Consider the following 10,708-nt stretch of genomic DNA (forward strand, 5'->3'; position numbering starts at 1 on the left):
AAAAAAATATGAGTACCAAATTACTAGACAGAGAGAAGAGAATTGAGGGTCAGTTTCATCTAAAACAATGGAGCCTTTGCTTAGAAAATGAGGTTATTCCGCCCAACTCTGAAAGTAATTATTAACTTGTTGTAACCATGAAATCATGACACCTTGAAGGTGAAAGTATTAACATAAATACACAACACACTTGAGGATAAATGTAGGGGTGGGCATCAATCTGGCTAAACTGATGAAACCGGTCAATCCAAATCATAATTACTTGTTTGGTTTGGTTTTGTGTAAGAAAAAGTCAAACGGTTTAAAAACCAAATCGGACCGTATATCATTTGGTTTGGTTTGATTTTGAGCATTTGTAAACCCACCTAAACCAAACCAGGCCGTCTACTTGTATATTTATTTATTTATATTATATTTTACGTGTACTCTAATTAGATAATAACTATATATGAATGTTGAATTTGAAGTTTGATGGACTTTTGGAGTTATTGATATTTGAATTGTAGCTATATTAGTTATTGAAATTTGAAGTTTTATGTCATGTTGAGTTTTAGGAAGGTTTGATACTATAATAAATGAAAAAATATATATGTAGCAAGTTGAGAATTTTTTTGTTGTAATTGGTCTAACCAAACCATTATATTGTAATTAGTTCGGCCGTCGTTTTGAGATGAAACCGATTGAATCTGGATTGTGCCCAACCCTACTACATGAGGACCTACAGGTGTCCAAAAAAGGTTCCTTTTGACAAAAAACAAAAACAAAAGGTTCCTTCATTTTTTTTCTTTTTTAAAATATCCAGATATAGTGATATAGTCATGGACCCAAACCGTTGGTTCTAGTCATGGATCATCATTTGGTCCGCTGCCTATGGGCCGAAGTGGGTAGCACGAGGCTCGACCAATTCTTTTAATTGGATAGGGCCTGGACTCATGATTTGAAACCCTCTACTTGCCCACGTTCTAAGCCAACTCGTTATTTAGGCCCACTCAGCTAGACCTATTCTTTAATTACGTAGGTTCTAGGCTTAGAATTTGAAACCCTCGGCCCGCCTATGATCCGACCCTTCTAAGCCCATTTAGGCTCAACCTGGCCCACCTAGACCCTATTTTTAATAGATATACACTTCCTAACTTCATTTTAGACTTAATTAAAATAATATAATATATAGGATAAATTATCTAATGAGACGTTGTTGGGTTTAAATTTAGCAAAGTTTTCGAACTGAAAGATTACCCAAATGATAATTTATCAACCCAAAGTCAACATGTACCTACATATTAACTGAAGCATGCATAAAGGAGCCAAGCAAATATAGAAAGACCACTATGAAGCTCATGATGAAGTTATGAAACCAGAGACATGCAAAGCTCATGCTACTTCACACTCCATACCGCTAGCAACATATGCATGCTATGTGTCATGAAAAACAACATATATAGAAGCTATAAAACCATGCATATATACAGAGGTTTTGTTTATTAATTGATCTCTCTATTGCCTTCTCTTTTCTCATTTCACTTCAACTTCAATATCTCTCTCTCTCTCTCTCTCTCTCAACGAAGAAAATGGCTGCGAAAGGGAAGGATCTTAGCCAACAGCTTGAGGAACTCATCAGCTCCTTGCAAGAACAAGTCAGTTCACCCCCATTATATTGCTTTGCTTATAAATAAATCTTGCTTTCTCTTCTAAGTTTTTGCAAGATTAATATGGTAAGCTTTATGAAATATGGTATATGTTTCCTGGCAGGGCATTTTGACCGACTACTTTTACGAACTAAGAGGGCTACAAGATGACAACAACCCTCGCTTGGTTGACGAAATTATCACCATCTTCCTTCGTGTAGCTGAAGATTACAGAGCCGAACTCACAAGAAATCTGTAATTAATTTCCTTCACTATTTCCATGAACTAATTGGAGTTTTACATATATATATATTAATTTTGCAGAATTCAATTTTAATTTTAATTAGGAGTGAGCCCGATGTCAACTATTCTGAGGTGCATAAACTCGCAATCTGGTTTAAAGGCAGTACCACAAGGTAATTGTCAATTATTATCTATTTTTTGTCGTCATTGTCAATTATTATCTATTTTTTGTCATAATTGTCAATTGGATAATTTTTTAGAATATGCGTTACTTTCAGCTCTAATAATTAGATAAATGAAAATTTTGTGTTACTTTTAGCTCTTTAAACTTAAAAAGGAAAAATTTATATCTCACCCGTATGAAAGTTCTTAGTTCCGCCCTTGCAAAAATAATATGTGAAGGAACCATTTCAGCTCAAAATAAAAGAATAAAGGACATCATTGCTAAGAATTTCTTTTAATATCTATTGGTCTGCTCTGGATTTTTGTATTGTATATTATGAGCTCAAATGGATGCTTCTTAATTTGTTGCACATGCTGATCTTCTTAATCTACTGCATTTTGGACTTACAGTAATGCCTGTGGCCGGGTTGCCCTTGCCTGTCAAGAGCTCGTTGATGCAAGTGAAGCAAATAACAAAGAAGGGTAAGATTTTATTTGTTCTCCCATGATCCCCAAATAATCTACTAACAAAATTTATGTGTGGTTCTGCGCTTGTAGGTGCCTTGTGGCTCTTGACAATGTCAACCGTGAATATCTTGTCGCCAAAGAGAATTTGAATCGCATTGTTGGGGTAACAGTTATTTTGAATCTTTAATTCCTTTCTCAGTTTTAATTTGCATGTTGCATGTTTTTACATTGTATCACTTCCAAAACCTTATGAAGATGTCATATGTATTTAATTATCTTGCATTTGATTGCTGATTGCAGATTGAAAATAAATATTGATTTTATAATTAGAGACCATAAACAATATAGGAATAAAAACTTGACTTGGTAATTGTCCTTACACAAATGTTCTAATATTCAGAATTTTCTTTTCTATAGATGGAACGTGAAATTTATAACATGAGGCTGCCGAAAGCAACATGAGTAGCTTGAGTTCTTATTATGTTAGATCATCGACTCCAGAAGATCGTGATGTTTTCTGCATGTTTGCCATGTAATAAGTTTATTACTTCTATGTTATAGACTTATTTATAACTTGTTTTAGGACAAGGTTTGGTATATGGAACTTTTGAATAAGTTCACTATAAAGTGAACATTATGTGTGTTTAAGACTTTATTTTCTATCCATTTTATAAGTGGACCTTGTTCTTAGTTTATGAAATTTGGCTACTATATTGGATGAGAAAATTGTTGCTTCCCTAACTAATCTTTGTGCACAAGTTATAATCTCCACCACTATTGTCACATATTATTCATTCTTTACTAATATTGTTCTTATTTTTCATAGTGGATGCCAATTGTAAACTTTATGTTAGAAAGTAGGAAATTACCCATAAAAAGGGAGAAGGAAGGAATATGTTGAATAATAATAAAATATTACTCCCATAAGTTACTTCACTAAATATGAAAAATATTCAACACATTCTTTAACAAAGATTTACCAAAAATGTGTTTGGATGTGAAAGTACTGAGGAATTTAATGATGTAAATTAATGTTCTAGAATTTGTAAAGTTTTTTGTTTGCCTAATGGATTTAACCATAAAATTCAATATTTTTAGAACTCCATTTCTCTGGAATTTTAGAAATGACAACTATTTAGATAGAATTTAAAGTTGATATCTATGACCTCCAAATTCCATATTTTTCCCATGTACAATTTCTAAATTTCTTTGTTTTTTGTTTTTGTTTAAATCTAAACACGAGAATTGGTGTATGTCAATTTAGAAATTATGACTTTTATCCAAATCCCAAGTTTATTTCACCCATCCAAACACACCGATAGTGTCCAAAGAAAGAGTTAATGTAATCATGGACCCAAACGGTTGGTTCATGCTTGGCAAGGGCAATGAGCACTACTCCTCAACAACTACTTAAGTACACAAGAGCATCTCCAAGGGAGATATTAAATACAAAATGTTAAATTTGGATTTGATGACTTATATGGCAATTTCACAATTAGTAAAATTTAACTGCATCCGAAATGTCAAATATCATGTTACCTCATTATATTTTTTAAAATAAATAGACCCCTATAATTAATATATGCTATATAGAATTTTATGTTGATTAATAGAGAGGACATGCTGACAGGACCCGACCCAATTTCCACTTTGGAATTCGAGCCAAGTCCTATGCGTGTCCGACACCTGGCGAAGGTCGGGCACAAAAGACCTTTTTACCCTTCTTACTTCAATTTCTCTTTCAAATTTCCTTAGACTTCTGCCGAAAATTCGGCAGAGTCTCCCCTGTATTTTTGACTAATCCCAAAATTTTTCACCTGTCAAACAATTTCAAATATTTCCTCCCAACTGCCAGAATGTTTCCAGTAATCCATTTCAACTCTAATCACTAAATTTTCAGCTCAAGGCATTCTATATCAGTCATATTCAAGCTCGAAAGTTTCATACAAAACCACTGAAATCAAAGCTTGTATAAAAATGCTGAAATCAAACGTGTATAAAAACTCTGTACTCAAACCTTGCATAACTGAACAAATATAAAGGTATCTATGCCTGAAAAATCAGAAAAGCTGATATAAAATAACTAAAAATCATCATTAAATAAAAGAAACTCAAAATTCTTCGAAAATACCACCAATTTGTACCCCTGTCATATCCGTCAATTCCCTGGCAGGTCTCGGGCGTCACACAGGCTACCCGAGCCGCAAACTGGCGAAATCTGGGGACTATGATCGGCCTGTCCCGCCGGCAGATTCCTCGATGACACCAAGTCAACTCGAGTTGCTCTGGCAGGATGCAGGGGACCGTAGTCACCTGATCCGCAATCCTGGCAGGTCTCGGGGACACAGAGTCAGCCGAGCCGCAATCCTGGCAGGTCTCGGGACACCAAGTCTGCCGAGCCGCAAATCCTGGCACTCACGGTCCGAGCGTCCCCATAACTCGTGAGGCAAAGTCAAGTGCACTGACTGAACTATAATCAGACTGGATGTCCGTAGACATCGGTCCGACTCTGGGTAATCACCATAAAGAAAAACGGGTACGAGGTGGTTTTAAAATAAATTCCTTTTAAAAAGAAATATCTGAATAATAACTGTAAAACTCAAGTCGTGCTGCGGTCTCAACTGATTCGAAACTCAAACTCTGTTTCTATAACTGATAAATAAGCAGCACCGACTTATAGAACTATTACTGTAATAATCGTGTTCGGAACCATAATAAAACGTACTCAATGATCAAATAAGGAAATTTATTCGAATAAACTCATTTATAAAAACTCATTTATGTAAAATCAAAATAAAATCACTTATAAAATCTTACTTATAGAAATCCTCTGTATAACTCATTCATATAGAATAATTCATGAAAGAAAGTCCACTCACAGATGGTCCAAGCTAAATCGACCCTTGGAAGGTTTCTCCTGCTAGTCGGCTGGACCTCTGATGCCTGATTACCCATGAATAATAAATCAGTAAACCGCTGAATAAAAGAATTAAATTAAACACCCTGCCCCCGGCTCCTAGAAGTACGTGCCTTTCAATTCAAATTACTCCTATGTCCACATTAGCCTTTTTCAAATGCTTGGAACAGTTTTAAAGGGTCCGACGCTCAACTAAGCGATACACTGCCCGATCGGTCGACCCGGGACCCCATGGGTCCACGATCTCCAATAACCAATCTGGGCTTCCCTGAAGGTTCCTTACAGAGAAGGAACCATGTTCTGCGAGTTTGGTCCAAATCGGACGGTCAGATTGGCCAAAATCGCATTATCGCTTAAAATCCAAACCCTAGCCCCAGGGTTCGCGATTCCGGAGTATCCGGGACTCCGATTCGCAATCCGTCGAATCCTACACAATCCTGACATCGTGTAAACCGACATATCCAAAATTCAGCGCGATCCGACGATTTAACGACACTGCACCCACGGATCGCGCGATATGGAAAATCCGATCGGGGTTCAAACGGACTCAGAATCGAGATCCGCAAAATCCCACACGCTCGTGACGACACGAGGGTCACAAATCTGCCCAGAATTACATCGGTACCCTCGCCCATGCTCTCCAGCACTCGCGGGCAGCTTTGGGTGTCCAAAGCGATTTCGGGTGGCCGAAAAATCTCGGAACCAAGACTCCAAACTCCTACCCTAGGTAAAACACCCCATTTGGAGTCACTTTTGTTCTTGGACCACCTCCAAAAAGTGACCAGAAATAGTAGTTTCAAAGGGCCGAAGTTTCGGCCAATTTCAAGTCGAAAATCGAACCCCTTAGAGCTAAAATCGGTCGAAGCCCATATACCCATCAGCTAGAACACGAAAAATAGCTCAAAAACCATACCTTACTCTATCGATTTGGTGGAGAAACGAAGGAGAATTCTGAGCTGGAAGTTCTGGTGGCTTCGAAGGAACCTCCTCCGGAAAACATGGTTTTCCGGCCATCTCAAGGCGGCCCTGGGGTGGAGGTTGGTCAGGTTGTGACGGCGACACGGAGGCGGACCCGATGGTACCCACGGCGGAGATCGGCTCGGCCTGTGGTGGCCGGGCCGTCTCCGAGAAGGCGAAGGGTCGCACGGCCCTGTTTCGCGAGAGAGAGAGAGAGAGAGAGGAAGAGAGAGAAAGTGATGGGGGAGAGAGAGAAAGGGGTATAAAAATCTGACTTTTTGGTCAAATTACCGTTTTGCCCTTCGCGGTTTCTAGACCATATCTTCTTCGTTACGGGTCCGATTCGGGTCTACTCCGTGTCTACGAACTCATTTCGCCGCACTCTACGCAGTGGCGTAAGCGGAATTCCCAAATTCTTTCTCGATTAAAAAGTCAAATTTTCCCCATTAAAATATGCAAGGGCAATTTGGTCTTTTTGCTAAAAGATATTTTCCTTACTTTTTAGATATTTTCTTTCTTTTTAGATATTTTGTTTTGGGTTCTTACAAATGCTACCAAAAGAAAAGAGGGGGAGGGGGGGTGTTGGGGGTGTGGTGGGTGTTGGGGAAGTAGAGGTTTTGGAGTTTCAAACAGCTTTTGAAGCTGGAAAATTTTATTCTTGTAATTGTACGAAAGGAAGAACATATTGGTCTTTTCTAGACTTAAGGTGTACAGGTAAATGTTTTTTAACCACTTGAGTTACGAGCCTTTTTTATTCTTCTTACTTCTTGAGAAATGCTATAATATGTTTATTTATTTTTGAGTTACGAGCCTTTTTTTTTATTCTTCTTACTTTTTGAGAAATACTATAATATGTTTATTTATTTTCCCGATAAATACTTATGGAACATATTATATACAGTGTATATAGAACAGGCAAGTAATGTCATTGAGCCCAGAAGGCATCGTCATTAGAGAGCTAGTTGTGGTTCGGTAATTTAGCTAATTTTCCTGAGAAGATCATATGTTTTCATTATAGAGAACAAACTTTTTCTTCCAACTAAACTAAGAAACTCACAAAGTTGTTTCAAAATTCCACTCTTGTTCATTCTACTATATTGTATAGTGTGTCTGATTTTAATTCATATAATCAAATTTTGTAATTTTGTTGTTGTTTGTTTGTAGGCCTCATCATTTGGCCCGCGGGCTCATGGGCCGATTGGGGCCTACCAGGCCCATCGAAAAAAAGCCCGGCCCGGCCCGTTATGGGCTTTGAGATGGCCCGGCCCGCCTTAGGCTGGGCTAGGCTTGGGCTTGGGTGTCTGAAGCCCAGCCAGGCCCATAGGCCCGACCCGATTAAGCCCAAGAAATCCAGGCCCGGCCCGCCCACAAAAGCCCAGCCCATTAGGCCCGCATACATATATAATTATGTATAAATAAGAGTTTAAGATAAGGATTATATCACTTAAATCACATATATAATTTGTTTCATTTCATTTACTTTTCTTTACTCATTCCTAGTTTATAATTGGATGATTAACACATTAATTTGTGGCAATTATTAATACAACAATTATATATATAAATAAGATGAACAACATATCATATCACCAAATATAATCATATCACGAAACATAATCGTACCACCGAATATAATCATGCTTTTCTTGAACATATCACCAAATATTTGCATATTTATTCATACCATCCTTTTAAAAAAAAATATTTTTGATACTTATTATTTTTTAAAATTATTTCTTAAAACATATTACAGTCTAATTATGCAATAACCTCAAAAATAATACTTCGTTTTATTATTTTTGTGGAAAATCTTATTAAGTTGTGTGACTTTATTGAGTGTTTTATGAATTTGGTTTGATGTGAAAATATTGGAATTAAGTTAGTTTAAACTCAAATTTGGACTAAAATTCCCTTATGATTAAGTTTATGATTTTTTTCGAATGAAGTAGGCCCATTTCGGCCCGGTATTTGAATTTTCTAAAAAAAATGAGGCCCGGCCCTGTATTTTCTCTCTCTTCTTTAAAGCCCGACTCAACCCGGCTCAAGCCCATTGTAGCCCGGCCCGCCCCATTGATGAGCCCTATTTGTTTGTTAAAAAGATCAAATTTATCATAAAATAAAATTAACATGAAGAAAATTTAATAAAAATTAATTTGAGGTTAAAACAATTGTTATAATGAATAAAATCGGGTTGTACATTTTTTTATTTTATTTTAATGAAAAAGAGTTTAGGGAGAAATTTGCTACCTTCATCACCAGCGCCAGAACATACCCACAACCTTGAGCCGGAAGGAAAAAACTTGTGTTTTGTTAAATAGTTGTATTTGGGAGTACAAAATTTGGAATTTGGAGCTTTTGGGTGGGAGAGCCCTAAATGGTACACTGGGCAAAAAGAGAGACAAATCGGCCCAATTTTACACCTTTAAACCCAAACCGGTTGTGGGCTAGGTTCATATAAACCGAAACAATAAAATATAAATAAATATAAATAAATAAAATCGATGTACAGGTTTTAACCTAATCTCGCGTGTTCTTATTTCGCCTCAAACTCTCTTTCGGCCGCCACTCTCTTGTTTCCGTCTCACATTCAGTCGTCTCTGCTCTCATCTGCCATTGAGGCTTTGCTGCAGAAGCTCTCTTTATTCAGTCTTAGACGGTAACTTCTCTTCAAACTCTCTCTCTCTCTCTCTCTCTCTCTCTCTCTCTCTCTCTCTTCATATGGGTATGCTTCAATTTCTTCTCAATTTCAGCCAATCATATAGTTGATTGATTGTGGATGTTTTTAGTGCATATCTTTGAATTGTGCTATCAGTTCTTGTAAATTGAGACAAGTTTTATGGACCTTGGTTATGAATTTTATGTCTTACAGATAAATCTTATCTTCCTTGTTTAGTTCAATTTTTTCTTCTGTTTATTTGTAGCTGGTTAAGTGTGATATATTTTGTTTGGACAGAGATGAAGGTGGTCGCTGCATATTTGCTCGCTGTTTTGGGAGGGAAGACCAGCCCCTCAGCTGCTGATTTGAAGGACATTCTCGGATCAGGTGACTTTTATTTTGAAAACCTTTTTTTCTTTTAATGTATGACTCAAAGTTGCATTATTACGGATTTCGTTCAATAGTTTTTGTTGAATTTGGATTGTCATTTGTGGGTTTGGTTTGCTTTTGATATTTTAAATGGCTTTGTGATGCGTTTGTAATTATTTTAATCGCGTCTGATGATAATAGTCTATGTAGTCTTTTATATATGGATTAACGGCTGAACCATATTTTAGGGTCTCTCAGATTGAGATGGTTTAATTATCTAATTTTGATGGGGGCAGCTCCGGTGCTAGAGCACCTTAACCCGACATTTATGGAAAGAGTTAGAGTCTTGCGCTCTCGCTCCTTTGAATATTGTGCAATACTCTGTCCCTCTGTTAGCCCTTGTTAATTTTATCTTGGGTTGGCATTTTGGCAGTATTATAGGCCTGTTTATTATTGAATTTTCTATATCATCGAAATGAGATGATTTTTTTATTGACATCTGGTTATTCATTAGTCAAATTCAAAGAGCTCATGGTTTCCTGTTTAACTAGTACAGAAGAACCTCATATGTGATACATTTAACATTTTGTGTAAAGTCTTGACAAAGTAATGGTTGCACAAAAAGATGCTTAAGATCGTGTTGTCCATAGGAATTTTTAAGAACAAAATCGGTGCATAATTATTTGTTGCGCAAACATTTTTGCACTTGCACATTAAATTAAGTTTTGGTTTGTTTACAGTTGGAGCTGAGGCCGATGGTGACAGGATTGAATTGCTGTTGTCTGAAGTCAAGGGCAAGGATATTACAGAACTAATTGCTTCTGGAAGGGAGAAGTTGGCATCTGTTCCATCTGGTGGTGGTGCAGTTGCTTATTCAGCATCTGCGGCTGATGCTGGTGCTGCAGCTCCTGCCGCTGCTGAGCAGAAGAAGGAAGAGAAGGTCGAAGAGAAGGAAGACACAGATGATGTAAGTTCTGTTTAAAATTCTGCTGTAGTTTGTACCTATATTGCTTCTTTGTTTGCAAGTTTGCATGATCTAATTACAATGTTGCTGTTTTGAATGTCTATACTTAAATTTCTTGTTGCAGGATATGGGATTCAGCCTTTTCGACTAAGAGACTTTCATCTGGTTCTTTGCCTGTATCAGAACTTCTCATTTTCATTAATACTTTCATATCAGTGTTATGTTATTAAGTTTCCATTTTGTAGTTGGATATGGTTTTAGATCTCAAAAAATTTTGGTTAGATATGCAAGGGATCAAAGAGATTGCTTCAGATAATTTTTGAATTTTATCTATTTGAGTTGAATTA

At 36.9% G+C, this 10,708-nt stretch overlaps 2 protein-coding genes across 2 annotated transcripts; both read left to right on the forward strand.

Moving 5' to 3' along the window:
• Positions 1-1,568: 1,568 nt before the first annotated feature.
• On the forward strand, positions 1,569-2,685 carry LOC117630241 (histidine-containing phosphotransfer protein 2-like). Its single transcript, XM_034362983.1, has 4 exons — positions 1,569-1,634; positions 1,750-1,880; positions 2,442-2,513; positions 2,589-2,685. The coding sequence occupies exons 1-4, from the start codon at positions 1,569-1,571 to the stop codon at positions 2,683-2,685; spliced, it is 366 nt and encodes a 121-aa protein (XP_034218874.1).
• A 6,182-nt stretch (positions 2,686-8,867) lies between these two features.
• Positions 8,868-10,708, forward strand: LOC117633029 (60S acidic ribosomal protein P2B-like). The gene is made up of 4 exons (XM_034366698.1): positions 8,868-9,028; positions 9,326-9,415; positions 10,138-10,364; positions 10,486-10,708. The coding sequence occupies exons 2-4, from the start codon at positions 9,328-9,330 to the stop codon at positions 10,510-10,512; spliced, it is 342 nt and encodes a 113-aa protein (XP_034222589.1). The 5' UTR covers positions 8,868-9,028; positions 9,326-9,327; the 3' UTR covers positions 10,513-10,708.

Source organism: Prunus dulcis, chromosome 6 (assembly GCF_902201215.1).
Source record: "Prunus dulcis chromosome 6, ALMONDv2, whole genome shotgun sequence".
Lineage (NCBI taxonomy): Eukaryota > Viridiplantae > Streptophyta > Magnoliopsida > Rosales > Rosaceae > Prunus > Prunus dulcis.